This window comes from Tenrec ecaudatus, chromosome 3, assembly GCF_050624435.1.
Source record: "Tenrec ecaudatus isolate mTenEca1 chromosome 3, mTenEca1.hap1, whole genome shotgun sequence".
Classification (NCBI taxonomy): Eukaryota; Metazoa; Chordata; class Mammalia; order Afrosoricida; family Tenrecidae; genus Tenrec; species Tenrec ecaudatus.
In genome coordinates this window covers 67,074,613-67,094,503 of record NC_134532.1, presented here as the reverse complement: position 1 = coordinate 67,094,503, position 19,891 = coordinate 67,074,613, and the positions used below count along the sequence as shown (strand labels likewise).

At 42.6% G+C, this 19,891-nt stretch overlaps 1 protein-coding gene across 2 annotated transcripts in view; it reads right to left on the bottom strand.

The window, feature by feature from the left end:
• The window catches only part of NR3C2 (nuclear receptor subfamily 3 group C member 2), a 376,709-nt gene that overhangs the window by 59,878 nt on the left and 296,940 nt on the right, over positions 1 to 19,891 (bottom strand). For both annotated transcript variants that reach the window (XM_075543712.1, XM_075543713.1), the window contains exons 5-6: positions 15,561 to 15,905; positions 13,600 to 13,744 (exon numbers count right to left, since the gene is read on the bottom strand). In XM_075543712.1, the coding sequence (XP_075399827.1) occupies positions 13,600 to 13,744; positions 15,561 to 15,905 (490 nt within the window). The remainder of the gene's footprint in view (positions 1 to 13,599; positions 13,745 to 15,560; positions 15,906 to 19,891) is intronic.

Sequence of the window (19,891 nt, the reverse complement as noted above, 5' to 3'; positions counted from 1 at the left end):
TCTGGGAAATACATTTCACCATCTTATTTGAGAAACATTTTGCTGGATGTGATTCTTGGTTTTTTTTATTTCAGGATTTTTATATATATCATCCCATTGCTTTCATGTCTGCATAGTTCCTGCTGAAGAATCAGATTAGTCTTAGTAATGCCCCTTTATAGAGTTTATTTAATTTTGCCTGAGCTGCTCTTAGAATTCTTTATTTGGTTTTGAAATATTTGTGATATATGTTGGTGACTTACTATTGGGGTCTATCCTGACTGGGGTTCATTGAGTTTCTTGAATGAAAATCTTCTCATTGGTCTGAGGGGCTGGATCCTATCCCAACTACATGGACAGCCTTCCCCTCCCCGCAGAAGAATTCACTTCAGAGGACTACACTGAAGCTACAGCTCAGGGAGAGGGACATGTCTGATCAGAGGACACAGGAGCAAATGAAGGGGGAGGAAGAGCGAGTAGAGCACATCTGACTCACCAAGCCCTGAGGTCCATATTCCCACTCAGAGGAGCCAATGCACAGAGAGGACTATTGGGCCAGCCCCACAACAAGACATGACATCCCTCACTGACCCATAGCACTATGGGGGATAACACTGGAGACACTGTGCGGGAATCACGCCCTTATCTGATCCTACCACACCAAGGCAAAACACTAAGGGCGTGCAACAGAACAGCAAGGGGAGCAGAGCAATGAAGTCCCCAGGGAATGCCAAAAATTGACTTTGGAGGGTCAGGGCATGGCACCCCATCAGACTCGAACAGAAAACACTCCTAAATGTCATCAAACAGACCTTGAACTATTTATAGGCTCTACTTTTTTCTTTCTGTCGTGTTTTTTTCCTGTAGTTGTTTTGCTCTGTCTTGTTTTTTTGTGCATATTATTATCTCTGTAGGTTTATCTAGATAAGAGGCGGGATAAACACTCTGGAGGAGAAAACAATGGGACCGACGGTTCCGGGGGACATGGCAGAGGGGGAGGTGAGGGGAAGAAAGTGGGTGTTAACAAACCCAGGGACAAGGGAACAAGTGATTCAAAACCAATGGCAAGGAGGGTGCAGGAGGCCTGGTAGGGCTTGATCAAGGGCAATGTAACTGAGAGGAATTACTGAAACCCAAATGAAGGCTGAACATGATGGTGGGACAAGAGGAAAGTAAAAGGAAATAGAGGAAAGAATTAGAAGGCAAAGGGCATTTATAGAGGTCTAAATATAGGCATGTACATATGTAAATATATATATGATGAGGAAATAGATCTATGTACATATATTTATAGGTTTAGTACTAAGGTAGCAGATGGACATTGGGCTTCTACTCAAGCACTCCCTCGGTGCAAGAATACTTTGTTCCGTTAAACGGCATTCCACTTTCCCCATGATGCTCACCTTCCCAACACAATCACTGAAGACAAAGTGGGTTCGTGAGCAAATGTGGTGAAGAAAGCTGGTGGTGCCCGTCTATCAAAAGATATAGTGTCTGGTGTCTTAAAGGCTTAAAGATAAACAAGCGTCCATCTAGCTGAGAAGCAACAAAGCCCATATGGACGAAGCACACCAGCCTGTGTGATCACAACTTATCTATAGGACCAGGTATCAGGCAAGGAAGAGACGACCCAGTCAGGGTGTAGTGTAACACTAATGAAACATACAACTTTGCTCTAATTCTTTAATGCTTCTTCCCCCCCACCCCCGCCCCAACCACACTATCACGATCTCATTTCTACCTTACAAATCTGGCTAGACCAGGGGAATGTACACAGGTACAGATAGGAACTGGAAACACAGGGAATCCAGGACAGATAAACCCCTCAGGACCAATAATGAGAGTAGCGATACCAGGAGGGCAAGGGAAAGGTGTGGGGAGAAAGGAGGAACCAATCACAATGATCTACATATAACCCCCTCCCCAGGGGACAGACAATAGAAAAGTGGGTGAAGGGAGGCATCGGTCAGTGTAAGACATGAATAAATAATAATTTATAAATTATCGAGGATTTGGGAGGGAGAGGTGAGGGAGGGAAAATGAGAAACTGTTACAAAGGGCTCAAGTAGAAAGCAAATGGTTTGAGAATGATGAGGGCAACAAATGTACAAATGTTCTTGACACAATGGATGGATATATGGATCGTGATAAGAGTTGTAGGAGCCCCCAATAACATGATTAAAAAAAGAAAAAGAAAATCTCATCTCTACAATATTGGGGATTTTTTTGCCATATCTTCAGAAATTATCGCTGTGATTTTTAAAAATTTCTTTCAGTTCTGAAATTCCAACTGGGTATAAATGACTCCTCGTGATATTGTCCCACATAACTCTTAGACTTTCTTCATTTTTTTCTCCTCAGACAAATGAAGAGATTTGGCTTCTAATTCTTCAATTATTTTTTCCATTGATTAAATTATACTTTTATGTCCTTTTTTTTCCTGCTCCTGTAAAGTTTTACAGTCTCAAAAACACTGTGTAGAATCCACATAGGGACTCTAAGAGTAATAACAGACTCAATGGCATTAAAATTTTTAAAAATATAATTTTAATCATTTTATTGAGGATTCTTACAGCTCTTATCACAATCTGTCCACCCATTGTGTCAAGCACATTTGTACATATGTTGCCATCATTTCAAAGCATTTGTCTACTTGAGCCCTTGGTATCTCCCCCATCAACCCGTTACCCTGAACTCTTAATAATTTATAAATTATTATTATTATTATTTTTTAACAATTTATTGGGGCTGATACAATTCTTTTCACAGTTCATACATATACATACATCAATTGTATAAAGCACATCTGTACAGTCTTTGCCCTAATCATTTTTTTCTCTTTTCTTCTTTTACATTTTATTAGGGACTCAAACAACTCTTACCACAATCCATACATATACATACATCAATTGTATAAAGCACATCCATACATTCCCTGCCCCAATCATTCTCAAGGCATGTGGAGAGCAAATGCCTTGAGAAATTATTATTTTTTTCATGTCTTACACCAACAGCTATCTCCCTTCACCCACTTTTCTGTTGTCCATCCCCTTGGGAGAGGTCATATGTCAAGCATTGTGATCAGTTTCCCCTTTCTCCTCCCACCTTCCCCTTCCCCTCCTGGTATTGCTATTCTACTTGAGTCATCTTGTTCTGCTTCTTTATATCATTTGATAATCACATTCTCTATTATGTTGTTTCATTATTTATTTGCTTCATACTGATTTTTTGTTGTTGAAATATTAGGACAGTTGGGCTGGGTGTGCTTTGCTGGTTCTAATCTGATGGCATGAGAGAGCTCACTACCTGTTAGGGGTTGGTGGTATGAGCGCAATGAATCATTGATTGTATAGGGTGATGGGCAGGTTCAGTGGGTGTTGGCTGCTGCGTATTTGTGGTCTAGCAGCATTGGAGTGGATGGTGGCATTGGCAGAGTGGTTGGCAAGGCAGCTGGGGCACAGGACAGTGTACTGTACCACTCCTTAGGTCAGCAAGAGGTGAGGGGAAATGAGTGGTAGGCATGTGGCATGCAGGGTGGTGGTTAATTAGTGAGGGCGCAGGAATATGCTCACTGTTGTTCACTGGTTGGGGGAGCAGATTGTGGGTACCTTGGTGTGTGGCAGGGTGTTCACTGGTTCAGGCTCATGGGCACATATGATTGTGTCTACTGCTGCTGGTTCAGGAAGGGTAAATGAGAAACAAACGGGCTGTGGGAACTTCTTTATTGTCACTTGGGTGTAGGGGTAATGGTGGACTGGGTTGGGGTAAAAAGCGAACTCAGGTTATGGTCACAGGGTGGGTGGGTTAAGAGGTACGGCCAATTTCCTAGGTGGTTATTAGAGGGATTGGGGTAGGAGGAGTGAGCTTTTCTGGTCACTAGATATGGGAATCTGAGCACTTCACTCTGGATGCTGTCAACAGACAGCCCTGGCCTGACAAAATGTGAGGAGTCTAGAGTCCAATCCGATGGGGGTGGGTCATTTTATTTTTAGTTATTTAAATCATTTTTTGGGGGGGGCTCTTACAACTCTTACCACAATCCATATATACATGCATACATTGTGTCAAGTACATCTGTACATATGTTGCTATCATCATTTTCAAAAAGGAATCCAAGACAGATAAACCCCTCAGGACCAATAATGAGAATAGTGATACAGGGAGGGGAAAGGGAAGGTGGGGGAGAAAGGGGAACTGATGACAATGATCAATATATAACCCCCTCCCTGGGGGACATACAACAGAAAAGTGGGTGAAGGGAGACGTAGGACAGTAAAAGACATGACAAAAAATAATCATAATTTATAAATTACCAATTTATAAATTTACAAATTATCTACTTGAGCTGACACCAAAGGGTTCAAGTAGAAAGCAAATGGTTTGAGAATGATGAGGCAACAAATGTACAAATGTGCTTGACACAATGGATGGATGTGTGGATGGTGAAAAGAGTTGTGTGAGTCCCCAATAAAATTATTCATAAAACAATTTTAAAAAGAGAGGGAAAAGTTGTATGTTTCATCAGTGCAGGGGAGGGTCTTGTTGACATTTTATGGATCAATTACCTCATGCGAATGGCTTTTGCTGATGGTCGCAAACTACCATTTTTGAAGATACTGTCTCTAGGCCTTGGCTTCCTCCCTATTCGCTGTGACCACCAGGCTTCCTGGAGTTCTTGCCTTTCTCCTTATAGTTTCCGTACTTAGATCTGGGTCTTTGTCACTTTTACCTTGTCACGTACTTATAGACTCGGTCTCTTTTTCTTATTGAGGAGTTCATGAACTTGCCTTTCTGTGCCTCTCTCTTGGGGTCAATGCTCATTTTGTCTTAAAGTGTATCAGGACAGCTGACTGGGCACCTCTGCTCTATAGCTCTTCCTTTCTGCTGCTTCACTCAACTTCTTCCACTTTATATTCAGTCCAGTTCTCGATCATTCTTTTTATGTCCACAGGTCCAAGACTGTCAAATGAATCTTTTCCACCCAGGTTCTTGGTTTTAGCTCTATAGGGATGGCATGGTGTGCCAGACCAAAGCACCATTTTGACCCTTAATCTGTAACAGTGGTTTTAAAGTAAAACTTTGATAAGAATAGAAATGTAATGTTTTTTTCTTTTTAAAAATAGTTTTGTTGAGGATCTTATGATGTACCCCACTCAATACTTATTCTTATGAAGGGATTATTTAAGGTACAGGTGTTTTTGCAAAGTGAAGTGAAGAATTCAGATGGGCCTGGCTGTCAGAAAGAGCAGAGATCTCAACAAGGACTTGTATAAGTGAGGTGACAGCTAAACCCACACAGAAGTATATCAGTCTGTGATCCAAGGATGGTAAATAACAAAATCCAAGATCAGAGGAGGGAAATGTATGAGAGCTTACATTCTGAATACCCCATTTTCAGAAGGCCATGGATGACAGTGAAAGCTCAAAATCCATTGGCAGAGACTGCATGTGACAATAAATGTCCACCGAATGCCTGAGACCATTGACAAGTGGTCGGTAAAGTCCTGCCCGCAGAGTACATCAGGAAGTGAATTATTGCAGAGATAGGTGAAAATTGAACAAATTTACCATTGTTTTCCCTTTTAACTCATTCTTAATTTGTTCTACTTATAATTTTACACTTTTGGAATAAAAATTGTAGCTAACATCACTGAGCAAGTTATATAGAAATTATTAAATGATAACCTGATTGGCTGTATGAATCTTTTCTGAAAATACAATTTAAAACAATAAATTCTCTTTGTTAAGTTCATCTGCTAAGCCCAAAAGACAATATAAATTAAATTTACATTCGAAATACTGTTGCTGTTAAGAGTACTGAATAATAAACTAATGATAGCTAAAAAGCACCGATTATGTAACAAATATTTTACTAGCCATGAATCATTTTTGAAAACAAATACTCTGTCCTCGATGAGTTTAGCGGGTGTAAAAATAATAAATGCATATAGAATACCAAAAATATCCACTGATAGGGCTAGAGTTTTTGTGGAAGAGTTTGAGGGGGCAAGTCACTCATTGTAGTTTGTGGTGATTTAGAGAGCAGGCAGCAAATGTAAAGCGAAGGGGATACTGCAGAGATGAGTGAAAAGGGTCTACACAGACACGCGGATGGTAGGAAGAAAGGTTAATTTGCTTGGCACCGGCTTCATGCAAAATGGCAGCAACAAATAATGCCAAGCCCCAATGGTTTTCTAATGGAAACATTAGGTATTAGACGGAAGCCATTCTTCCTTGTTAAAGTTTATTCCCTTACATTGATTCAGAAGTAAAAACAGAACTCTCCGAAGGCTGTTGTTTTTCATGGACAGGAAAAGAGATGTGTAAGGGGAGAAGGTGGGCCTGTCACATTCCCAGTCCTCCTGCCCCTGGTGTCCACAAGAAGGGTCCCATCCCAGCCTAAACCACAGTATCACTGACTTCTGCAAACACAAGCCCGTGGGGGTACCTGCAAGGTGCTCACAGCTACATGTCCAGCTGCTAAATCCCCAGGTTGGGGGTCCCAGCCTACCTATAGAACAGAAGAACTCTGCCACTGAGTCAATGCCGACTAGCAGGGACCCTATAGGACCCTATAGAACTGCCCCTGTGTCACTTTTTAGGGGAGTAGAAAGCACCCGCTCTCTCCCGAGGAATTTTTGGTGGTTCAGAACCCATGACCTTGTGGATCACAGCCCAGCTGACAACCTTACACCACCAAGGCTCCCCCAAAAGGCCTGGTAAGTTATGTTCCCCACCACAGTCACTAAACACTTAGGGAGCACAGTTCTACTCTGACACATGTGGGGTCACCATTAGTCGGACTAAACTCAATGGCGACTGGTTACTGCCATGGTTAGGGAAGCTTTATCACCTTAAATTGTGGGGGACCCGTAGAGCATGGGCCGGTAGTGTGGGCTGTGAGCCCTAGGAGACACCCTAGGGACAGCTAGACCGCACCAGGCACTGGACTGCCAATGGGAACATGCATGAGCTGGACAACACTCCATACCACATTGCATGTGTTTCTACCTGCGGTGCCGTCACACCTAGCCAGCGCGGCGGACTGAGGGCAGTGTGAGCTGAATTCGCTGAAAGCATGAGAACAGTGCATGTCTGCATCAGCATCATACTGCCTCACCTGATCGCTGAGGCCCCAGGTGCACATGGACAAGTCTCCCTCACTGGGTCTTGCTCTCACCAAAGATCTCTCAACTTTGATGATAAAAAGCTGACAATTGTAAAGCCTATCAACAATGCCCTCCAATTTTCTCCCCAGTGGGTTACTATTTGAAATAATATAAAAATTGTTTTAAATAGACTTTTAATTTTTAAAAATCTGTGAGGCTTCAAAGACCGTGTGACACTGAACCTTCATTTCAGAGAAAAAAATTAGAGCAAATTTCATTATAAGTTTAAATGGGAGTTTTAATATGTGTACTGAATTGATAAGGAATGTGAATCCTTGCAGCCATCTGTAGTAATATATGATAAGCTATTTCAAGGTAAAATTGAATAATTAATCATTTAATACATATTTGAAAAGTTTTCAGTTTATAATAAGAAAAGTTCGATGCTAATTTAAAGTGTTAACTCATAGCTTCACCCCCAATGTTTAATAAAAACTGAAACGAATGTTTGCCTTAATTATCCCTTACTTCCCACTATCTAATCAAGGTAATGCATACATAAAGAATAAGATCTTTCAGAGCTTTAGATCCATTTCACCGTTGAAGGCAAAGACAGAGAATCGAGGATTAAAGGTTTCTTCCTTTATTCTTTTTTTAAATCTACCTTTGTCCACCAAAGGAAGGTGTGGCATCTACTGCCGTAAAGATTTACAGTCTTGGGCCCCCATGGGGCAGTTCTCCTCTGTCCTAATGGGTCACACGCTATCAGAGTCCCCTGGCAGCAGTGGACATTTCGTCTTCGGTTGGGGTGAACCATTAATGGGCTTGGCTGACAATCTGAAAGGTCCGTGTTTTGAGTTTACTCAGAGGTGTCTTGGGAGGTACTTCTAAGTATCAGTCACTGAAATCCCCCAGGGAGCACAGTTCTTCTCTGACAGACAAGGATCACCATGAGTGGCAGTGGACTTGACAGCTAATGGCGTCTGTTCATGAGAACAATGCATTCCAACAGCATACTTCTTGAGCCTAAACCCCGTCCATAGAATTAGAAATGAGAGTTTTTAAAGCCCCTTCCAGAGTGATGGGTTAATGGACGGTTTGGTTCATTTAGTCAATAATTCATTGATTCAGCAAATATTTATGGGCTACTTACTATGCGCCAGGTCAAATGTGAGAGGCTGGAAAATGGATGAAGAGACGGTGGTGACTTCACTGAGGAGGCTCCGGTGACACCAGGGAGGGACTCGGACAAGGACAGGGGAACTGCCAAAGCATGTCCGTGAGGAGGTGAAACTGAGGAGGGTTGGTGTGAGAGCGAGAGCGGATCGCGCTGGCACGCACTAGCCTGCACCGAGTAGCACATACCGCCTTCCTCCTAGAACACACCAGATGGCTTCCTGTGCTTTGGCGCAAGGAGATGGATGAACAGGTAATGAATGGCTCAGGCAAGGTGTTCAGAAGACAAAAATGTGGCAGGCTGTGGCAGGCAATGGGTGAGGCATGCTTCCTGGTTTTCAGTTCCCCTATGCTGGGCTTGCACAGTGGATCACACGGGGGTCAGGGAGGGGCCCATCTCCCCCCCCCCCCCTGAAGTCCTCTTTTTCTTTGGGTTCTGGGGTATGCCACCCTCTTCCCTTACCTCCTTCAACTAAAACCCTCTCTAAATGAGCTCAAAAGTTCTACCTTCATCTTGGACCTCTATAAACTACCTATTCAACTTGGACCTCTAGAAACTACCCATTAAATAGCTTCTATTCCAAAGGCAATTGGAGCTTTATATGTTCAAAACTGGACGCATACTCTCATTTCCCTGACCACATCCTTCTTTGTCCCCAAGGCTCATCCTTGGAGTCATCCTTGACACTGGCTTATCCCTCCCCTAAGTCCTTACTAGCATTTCATCCACCAGCAACTGCCTCCAGTTTCATCTCTCATCATCTCTGCATTACTCACTACTCTCCTTCTCCATCATTGTCATCTGATCCCAAGCTCTTAGCTTCCTCCATTGGGATATCTCCCTCTGCTTCCTGTCTCGTATCCCAGATGTGTTCTGACCCACTTCCAGCCTAGTTTTCCATTCTGCACTCAAACATTGCTTTGGGAAACCTGAAAAGGTCATCCTGTTACGGATTGCCCTGTCCCCTCTCTGCAAAACATGTTGAAGTCCTAACCCTTGTATCTGTGATCATGACCTTGCTTGCCAAGGATACATTTTATTTTGTTATTAAGATAAACAAAGGTATAGGAGTAGGGTACATCCTTCTAATGCCTTCTGCGGATGTAGAAAAAGTCACACACACACACACACACACACACATGACATGTCAATTCAGCTGCAAGCCAAGGCACATCAAGCCAGTGATGGCCATGAAAAACAAACAAGCAAAACCCCCTCAAGCTACCAGACACTGAAAGGGTCAAGGAGGGATCTACCCTGGGAGCCTTCCGAGAACACAGCCTTCCCTCCATCCTGAATTTGGACCTCTGGCCTCTAGAACAGGAGCATTGTGACGTAGTGGTTACACATTGGACTACTGACTACAAGACCAGCAGTTCAAAAGCACTTGCTACTCTGCAGGAGAAAGATGAGGTTTCTACTCCCATAAAGAGTTACAGTCTTGGAAACTCACAGGGAAAGTTGGGCCTTTTCCTATAGAGTCACTAAGAGCCAGCATCGAATCTCCAGATTTGTGAGAAAATACCTTTCTGCTCTTCATAGGCACGTATGCACTGAAGTATTCTGCTAGTGAAGTTCTAGGACATTCAACATCCCCCCACAGCTTAGTATATGCTAATGGCTGTTCCACTAATATTAGGGAAAAACTTCGAAAATGACCTCCAAAGCCCACGTGCTCTTCACCCCCCTTCCCCCCATCCACTTCCCAGCATTTGGGCCATCCCGCCTTGTATCAGTTCCTGCCATTGGGCCTTGGCACAGGCTGGCCCTTCCTACCATGTTCCTATCCATCCTCCCTTCTCCAGATTGGTGCTTACTCATCCCAGGGAAGACTTTCCTGACTAGATGCCTCCCATTAAATGCTCTCAAACTTCTCAGCTTTCGGTATTTAATATCATTTTATTTATAATCATTTTGTGTAATTCCCCCCCCCTTTATTGCTATTTAAAAACTACTGCTTAGAAAAACTGAGAGCAATTAATATTCACTGAAAACAATGCAGGATGAAGTACACGTGCATGCAGATTATCAACTCTAAAAGCCCACACTGAGCTCTATTTATTGATGTAGTTTTGTCTAAATATTTTCCCCTCACTTCCAAAGGTTTCCTGGGAGTAGCTTACCCCATGAAAAATGGAGCTCTCTCCTATTCTTTTGAATTGAGAGAAAGTGTAACAAAACACACATTAGACTGGGGCTGAGGACAAAAGTTCTAAAAAGAAGAAACAAAGTAAGTGTCCTAATATTTAATTATGTAAAGCCAGCAATTATTTTTTTGCGCTCGCATTTCCAGTGGTGGCAGTTTTTCCCACGTCCTCTCCAGGATTATTTTTTACAGCAGATAAGATGTGCGAACATCTTTAGCTGCGTCTTAATTTTTCCAGTTTCTTATTTCCCAAATGCCATGTTGTTGGAGTCCCGGTGGCCTACTGTGTTATGTGCTGTTGGGCTTCTAACCACAACCTTGGCTGTGGAAGCCCACCAGCCGCTCTGCGGGAGAAAGCTGAGGCTTTCTACCATGAAGTCTCAGGCTTGGAGACCCACAAGGGCAGTTTGGCGCAGTGCTGTGAGGGAGTCAGGGCGTCTGGTGGGGTAGCGGTTACCCTGTGCCGCTACCAGCATGGTTGCAATTGGAAACCACTAGCTGCTTTGTAGAAGAAAAGCGAGGTCATCTACTCTTGTCTAAACTCAAGTCATGGAAACCCATGGGCAGTTCTACCCTGTCTGATGGGGTCGCCATGAGTCGGAACCATTTAGAATTCTGTGTTCTGGAGGGTTATGCAGTTGCAGCTGGATGACACCCACTGCGACCCCGTGTGGCAGTGGAGAATTTCCCCATGGAGTCGTCTTGGCTGCAACCTTGACACAGGCAGCAGGTCATTTCTCCAGAAGAACAGCTAAGCGGGTTTGAACTGTCACCCTTTGGGTTTGCCACCCAGTGCTCAACTGTTGGCACCACAAGGGCACCTTCCAAAAGGCTACAATGCAATTATCCCAGACATCAGTTTTAAGGTGAGTCCCTCTAAATGTCACTTTTAAAAAAGGATTCTTTTAATCTTGCATTGTTTTGGGATCTGTGCATTCAGCATTCAGGCTTTTTAGACACAGTTAAAAGTGAATATATGTACTAAATGGAATTGAATGGACTATTCAAACCTTCTTTATAAATAAGATCAAATGCAGGTGCTCCGACTGGCACTAATAGATTCTCGTTTATCTACCCACACATATTTTTTAAAAATCATTTTATCAGGGGCTCATATAACTCCTATCACAATCCATACATACATCAATTGTGTAAAGGACATCTGTACATTCATTGCCCTCCTCATTCTCAAAATACTTGCTCTCCACATAAGCCCCTGGCATCAGCTCCTCATTTTTCCTCTCTCTCCCCGCTCCGCCTTCCCTCATGAACCATTGATAATTTATAAATTATTATTTTGTCATATCTTGCCCTGTCCTACATCTCCCTTCACCTACTTTTCTATTGTCCATCCCCCAGGAAAGAGGTCACATGTAGATCCTTGTAATCGTTTCCCCATTTCCAACCCACCCATCCTCTACCCTCCTGGTATCACCACTCTCACCACTGGTCCTGAAGGGATCATCCACCCTGGATTCTCTGTGTTTCCAGTTCCTATCTGTACCAGTGTACATACTCTGGTCTAGCCAGATTTGCAAGGTAGAATTGAGATCATGATAGTGGGGTGGGGGCGGGGAGCATTTAGGAACTAGAGGAAGGTTGTATGTTTCATCGTTGCTACATTGCACCCTGACTGGCTTGTCTCTTCCCCGAGACCCTTCTGTAAGGGGATATCCAGTGGCCTATAAAAGGGCTTTGGGTCTACACTCCGCACTCCCCCCCCCCCCCCCCGTTCACAATGATATGATTTTTTTGTTCTTTGATGCTTGATACCTGATCCCTTCAACACCTGGTGATCGTACAGGGTAGTGTGCTTCTTCCATGTTGGCTTTGTTGCTTCTGAGCCAGATGGCTGCTTGTTTACCTTCAAGCCTTTAAGACCCCAGATGTATATCTTTTGATAGCCAGGCACCATCAGCTTTCTTCACCATATATGCTTATGCACTCATTTGTCTTCAGCGATGGTATCAGGGAGGTGAGCACACAATGATAATATTTTTACACACATCTTTTTAAAATGGAGACCACCCTTAACTATGTTTTCGCTTGTATAGGATTTATTTTATAGAACTTATATTAAAACAGGCTTATTACATAATTTCAACTGATTTGGGGAGGAAAACAAGTAAGTTAAAATGTGCCTATCAGTTGCTTGGCTTCACTGCAAACTTATGGTGAAAACACATGTAGTACTATCATTTTGTGTGTGTGTAAAATTGCCAAGATAGAAAATATTTCAAGAACCAACACCTGATGTTCTTCATGTACCTTTGGAATCAAGTTGTGGTCCACCATCTGGATGAACTGGAGTTCTCAGGTAGATTACTACTGGTGACTCCCTAGGTTTCTTGGCACGATCTGTCTGCTTTTAACGTTTGCATTGCTTTTCTTTCTATCATCAATCATTGTTTCTCATCTGCCTCCTTTCCTGTTGAGCCTCCTATTTTTTATCTCCAGAGAGAGCCACGTGGTAGATTATGGCTCTGGTTTCCATCATAATGCAAAAATGCTCCTTTTAACCTTAGCCATTCCTTGACCCAATACTTATAAAGTACCACCACTGGATACAAACATAAATGTGCTAACAGTGAACGCAACAGTACTAGAATGTAAACCTAAAATAGGAAAGGATTCATAACCAAAGAAAATCCATCTCAATTAGTTCAATCTTGTTTAAATGCATCATAAAACGAAAAATGCTTCACTACAGAATAACATTTTGGCTGCCTTTTTGCTCGCAAAGAAGGGTAATTATCGTCATGAAAACACATTGAACGGTTATATACAGTCAACAAAAGAAGCATGATATGAACGCTTGCGAAAACTGGCACTTTGTACATTCCACTTCCTAGAAATGGTATCGTTTCCCCAGCGGAGGGGACGCAGAGAGGGACTGCTTTCTGTTCACTGTGGCTGTGCATCCGTCGAGTCTCAGCGCCAATTGCATTATATTTCTTTTGGGACACTTCCCATATAACAAACATACACACACACAGATTTATATATACTCTGTGCCCTACATTTTGTGACAAGTGTTTTTTTGACTTCTTAAACCATGGATTTAAAAATACTAAAAGAATGCCTGTATCAGATTCTTTCACAAACGTTCATCTGTTTAGAAATTATTTAAAATGCAAAACAAATAACTCTTCAGTTTATTTTATGAAGGCTAATTAATAGGTACTTACTCATTAAAGACTAGGTCTGGTGCAAAATAGAGAAATTGGCTGTTCGTATGTTTGTACGATCTCCAGCTCAAGGAAAATGATGATAGACACATCCAAGAATACTGGATTAGGGTAATTTGGTCCTCGAGAGGCAAGTTTTTAAATCCTGAAGAACAGAACAATTAAGCACAGAAATACACTTAGTATTGAAGTATATTCCAGGAGGACGCTACTTAAGTTAACTCATAACAGCCACTCTTCTTTGAAAGACTGGAATCACTTCCACCAACTATGTACAGTCTACCCACCCTGGTCTGACCCTTTCATTGTTTCATCTAAAACTCACTCTACATTCTCAAGGGAGCCGAGCTGCCAGGGCAAAGCAAACCTGGAACGTTCAGTGAGATTATCCCCAGGGATATCGGTATCAAACCCGTGGTCATGCTATACTAAGCTGTACAATACGATATGCTCCAGTAGAATAAAGCACCACATAACAACCATCAGTACCCGCACATCTGCAATAGTGGTGGGGAACTTTAATTCTCATGAGTTTGTATTGGCTAAAATATCTATTATTTCTTGCTTCTCATAGTCCCGTGAAATAGCGGACATCCACCATGTTCTGAAGCAGAAAAGGATCCTTGACACTGAACTTTCCTCCTCACAGCCTTCCTTTGTGGGACTCTGAGTCCTTTTGTCCCTTTGCTTCGCCCCCCCCCCCCCCGCCCCCATAGGTTCCTGGTGACATGGCATGCGAGTCTTGTCTTGAGTTTCACCTGGGCCAGGCAGCTCCTCTCTTTGAGAGATCATGGAAGCTGTGACCAATCTTGTTTCTTGTGGCTACTGGTCAATGGCAGATACTTTAAAAGCCTGCTTTGGATCCGTGAATGTATGAGATAATGTGAGGTAAATTCTGTAGGATTCCTAGAAACCCATGTGTGTCAGAGTAGGGAGTGTACCACGGTTTTTCAGCGGCTGCATTTTCACAGTACATCTCCAGGGCACCTTTGGATGGACTCGAAACTCGAATCTTTCCGTGAGTAGCTAAGCATGTTGCTCAGCTAAACCAGATCTAAACCAACCTCACTGCCATTGAGTCCATTCCGACTCACAGTGATCTGATGGAACAGGGTAGAACTGTCCCTGTGGGCTTCCGAGATGGTAACTGTTTATGGACGTAGATAAATAGCCTCATGTTTTTCCTGTGGAGTGGCTGCTGGTTTTGAACCGCTTACCATATGGTTAGCAGCCCAATGTGCAACCACTACATCACCAAAACCCCAAACTCACTGCCCTCAAGTCAATACAGATTCATAGTGCCCCCACAGGACAGGGTAGAACTGCCTCCCGTGGGTTTCCAAGGCTGGAACCCTTTATGGGAGTAGAAAATCGCATCTCCCAAGAAGCATGTGGTGGGTGGAGCTGCACGCCTTGCAGATCTCAGTCCAACTCTGAGCCAACACACCAGCAGCGCTTGGCACACCAGTCAGGGCTTCTGTCAATTCACACAGGCCCTTCTTCCTTTTTAAAAAGCCCCTTTTAAAAGACCAATAGGTTAAAAAAATGGACTAAAGTAGGAATTTTAGGGAAGACTAAAAAGATTGAGTTAATATTTTTCTGACAGGGTCTCTAGCAATTGACTTGGTAGGCGTGGTTTGGTAGGCCTTGTCCTAGATTAGCCCGGATTCGATGAGCTGAGCTGGCATTTTCCCACATAAGAATGTGTTTTACCTAATTTATGTCCTTGGGATGCAGTTTTCCATTCCAATGAGCAATACAATAGTTATTAGATCAACAGTGGAACACTTTAAATTCCCAGAAAACTTGATCACACTAACCAGATTTTCTGTTCTTTCCTACACATACACTCAACAGATTTGGCATTGGCATTGACTGGGATGCTATCTCCAATGGTACCATCGGCTACGTCTAGGTCTGTTGCCCGGAGGTGCAGACAGTGGGAGGAGAGGCAAACCTACCTGGAAGTATCTTGGCCCACTTCACAACTTGAATCATCTGTTTGCCTGCCAGGCGGTTCAGCGTGGAGAGCAGATTTTCAGCAGTGTCTGGCTTTGAGCTGTCATAGCCTGCATACACGATTTCGGGCTCGATGTTTTCAAGGATCATAGCAGGGGAAGGTGTGAGTGCCCGTGTGATTGTGGAGAGCTGAGGAACCAGTGCGGTGTTGACGGAAGGCTCTTTTGCAGGCGCAATGTATGTTGTCCCTTCTTCGGGACTCTGGGGTGGTGGAGGCGGGGGCTGCTGCTGCGGCGGCTGTTCCTCGTGGATCCCTTTTAACTTGCCCAACTTCTTTGACTTTCTTGCTGTTAAGAAAAATCAAAATACTTATAAGCACTAAGGGAAAATTCAAATGATGTTTGGAACACATGGATGTCAGTCAAACACTGATGACACATACTGGATGACACATACTTTTCTTCTGGTCTTCTGAAACGAATAGGAGCTTTACTGTTCCCATTATTTTTAAAAAGAAAATACACAGTCCAGTTTCTATTACTTGAGATATTTCAGAGAGCAAATATGTCCCTCCAGTTATGGTCCATATTTTTGTTGCATGTCTGTGAGATACGTGAGCCCCTAGCCCTATGCTTTGTTCCACCACTTTTCATGTTCGTGAAGGACTTAAGAAATGGCTTGTCAGATTCTACTGTAAGACAGATAAAGATCGGTATCATGATTAAAATGATCGCAGCTAAAAGTTTCAGAGTATATACTAATACCTTACTAATTCCACAGATATTATATAAATCTACCATCTCAGCCATTTTTTGGGTGTAATTTTTTTAAAAACATTTTATTAGGGACTCATACAACTCTTATCACAATCCAAACATATACATACATCAATTTATAAAGCACATTCTTTACCCTAATTTGCTCTCCACTTAAGCCCTTTGCATCAGGTCCTTTTTTTCCCCTCCCTCCCCGCTCCCCCCTCCCTCATGAGCCCTTGATAATTTATAGATTATTATTTTGTCATATCTTGACCTATCCGACGTCTCCCTTCACCCCCTTCTCTGTTGTCAGTCCCCCAGGGAGGAGGTCACATGTAGATCCTTGTAATCAGTTCCCCCTTTCCATTTTTATGGGTGGATAATCTCACTGTAGGATGAGGAAATGTAGGAGAAGAAATCTAAGATCTAAGAAATCTCAGCTCACACAGCCCTGGCAGGTGAAATATACATGAGTTCAGAGGATGAACAAGTTGCTAAAAATTTACATATATTACAACTAAATATTATATAAACTAATAATTCCATCTTAAAGGAAGTATAGCCAGAATGCTCCTTAGGAGCAAAGTTGATGAGACTTCATCTTGAATACTTTGGATATGTTGTCAGGAGAGACCAGTTCCGGGAGAAGGACATCTTGCTTGGCAAGGCAGATGGGCATCAAAAAAGAGGAAGATCCTTAAAAGTGGCTATAACGGCTTACACCTTGTAATTGTGACGATGGCACAGGACTGGGCAGTATTTTGTGCTGCTGTATGGGGTCACTATGGGTCAGAATTGACTCAACAGCACAATAACAGTATCAACAATGACAACTCTTCCCATCTATTATCTACCAAAGAGCTGTCAACAAGGGAAGTCTGATTAATTATTTTAATACCATCTCTTTTTCTTCTAACTAGCTTTCCCCAGTCCCAGGGTCCCTGGGCCTCATTGGTACTTAGCTATTACATACTCTTCAGTGTGGTCTGTGAGAAATCACTTTTTATGAATGATATTTTTACCCACATGTAACTAGCTCTAGGCTCCCAGGTATACTGTGAACACAAAGACTGAGTGTTCCCCCCCTTTTACAGCCCACACAGGGTCTTGGAAATATTACAGCTAGAGAAAGTGAGTCCTAAATTCCTGATGAATCAATCTGAAAGCAGCCCCTGCCACAAGAAGGAAGAAAATTCTAAATTGTAGTGAATTTGTGAATCTTTAAGAGTTAATAGTTATACAGACAAGAACTCCAGATCTAAGTTACACCAACACGCACTCCCCCCTGCCTTCTCTCTCTTCTAAAATCTGTTCCATTCTCTGTTTTTAAACAAAACTAAACAATTTACATTTGATAAAGTGAATGGAAGAAATGATGTAAAGGAGCTGACAGAACACTTCAAAGAGTGGCTCAAGAAGACAAAGTGTTGTAAGGAAAAAGTGTTGCAAGGATTTGGAATTAGAAAGTCCAGAAGGAAGAATACAATTGACATTTCTCCAGTTGAAAGAACTGAAGGAAAAAAAAGTCTTGAGTTGCAAGGAAGCTTGGTGGCACAATGGTAACTCACTGGGCTGATAATCACAAGGTTAGAAGTTTGAAACCACCAGCTGCTACACAAGAGAAAGACAAGGCTTTCTACTCCTGTAAAGAATTATAATCTCAGAATCCCACAGAGGCTGTTCTACCCTGCCATAATCAAATTATGTAGCTGGCACTGGATTAATCTATAAAAGATCTCATTAAGGAGTTAAATCAACCACGATGTCACTTTGAGGACTTTGGGGCCCCTGACCCATGATAATATTTTCAATCACCTCATACACATGGGAAAGCTGGGCAATGAATAAGGAAGAATAAAACAAATGTATTGGAATTATGGTATTGACGAAGAAGACGGAGTTCACCGAACTACTAGAAGAATGAAAAAATGTCTTGGAAGAGGGAGGTACAGCCAGTAATGCTCCTGGAAGACAGGACAGCCTTGGACGTGGTATCTGAAGCAACCAGTCCCTGGAGAAAGACCTGGTGTTTGGTGAAGCAGCAAGCCAGTGGAAAATGGGAAGACTCTCAATGAGATGGATTAGCAATGTAGCAGCAAGAATGGTCTCACACATGGCAACCACTAGGGGGATGGCATAGACCATAGAGTGTTTTGTTGGGTTTTATATTAGGTTGCTATGAGTTGGAACTCTTTTAAAAAAATCATTTTATTAGGGACTCATACAACTCATCACAATCCATATATACATCAATGTGTAAAGCACATTTGTACATTCATTGCCCTCATCATTCTCGAAACATTTGCTCTCCACTTAACCCCCTGGCATCAGTTCCTCATTTTCCCCTCCCTCCCTGCTCACCCCCTTCCCCATGAACCCTTGATAATATATAAATTATTATTTTGTCATATATTGCCTTGTCCGACATCTCCCTTCACCCACTTTTCTGTTATCCGTCCCCCAGGGGGAAGTTATATGTAGATCCTTGTAATCGATTCCCCCTTTCCATCCCACCCTCCCTCCACCCTCCTGGTATCACCACTCACACCACTGGTCCGGAAGGGATCATCTGCCCTGGATTCCCGCAGTAAGAACTTTCTTGATGTCAAACTCTAATTGTCATTAAGTCAATTCTGATTTATAGGAACTCTAGAGGGCAGAATAGGACTGCCCCATTGACGTTCTGCAGTTGTACATTTTCAGGGAAGCAGAGACTCTCATTTTCTCCTGTGGAGCTGTACAGGGGTTTGAACTTCTGTCCTTGCAGTTAGCAGCCCAGTGTGCAATCCACATGGCTTCTTCAACTGATTTTATGGCACCTACTAACAATCCTGCTTAACAGTTTTTTTAAGTGATGTGTGTGACTCAGTTTCCCAGTATCTATTTTTTTTCCCTCTGTTCTTGATTTCTAAATTTATAGCATTATGGTCAGAAGAGGTTTTGCATGATTTCCAAGTCTTTTAACTTATTGAGATTTCCTGTGTGGCGTACTGCATGATCTTCTCTGAACTGATGGCCCACGCCCGGTGGTGAAGAATGGGCACTGTGCTGCTGTTGGGTGGCTGGTCCTTCCTGCCTGCGAGGTTGAGTTGGTTGATTGTGTTACTTAGATCTTCTGTATCTTTGTTTAGTTTCTTTCTAGTTGTGCTTACCATCCTCAAAAGTGGTGTGTTACGTCTTCTCTTACTGTGGTTGTTCATTTCTCTTTTCAATTGTTGGGGGGGGGGGTTGTTTTTGTAGTGTGCATTGGCGCTCTGTCACTGGGAATACAAATATTTATTATGGTAGATTCGCTTGGTTGACTAATCATATGTTAAGTACTATAACTGGGCGCAAAGATGAATAAAAGAATAATTCTTGGTTTTACAGGCATTTTATCATTTATTTAGAGAGACTCTACCAATAAAAGATAAAGGCAGGAAAATCTGATTTTTAGAAGTATTTTTTTAAAAAGTCAGATGTGTCATATTTGAGTGTACTCAGGGGCCGTTGCTGCTAACGTACTGCCCAATGGGGTGGAGTATGTGATCGGTGCTTCTGATGAGTGACGGAGTGAACCAACCCAGGAGAGAAGA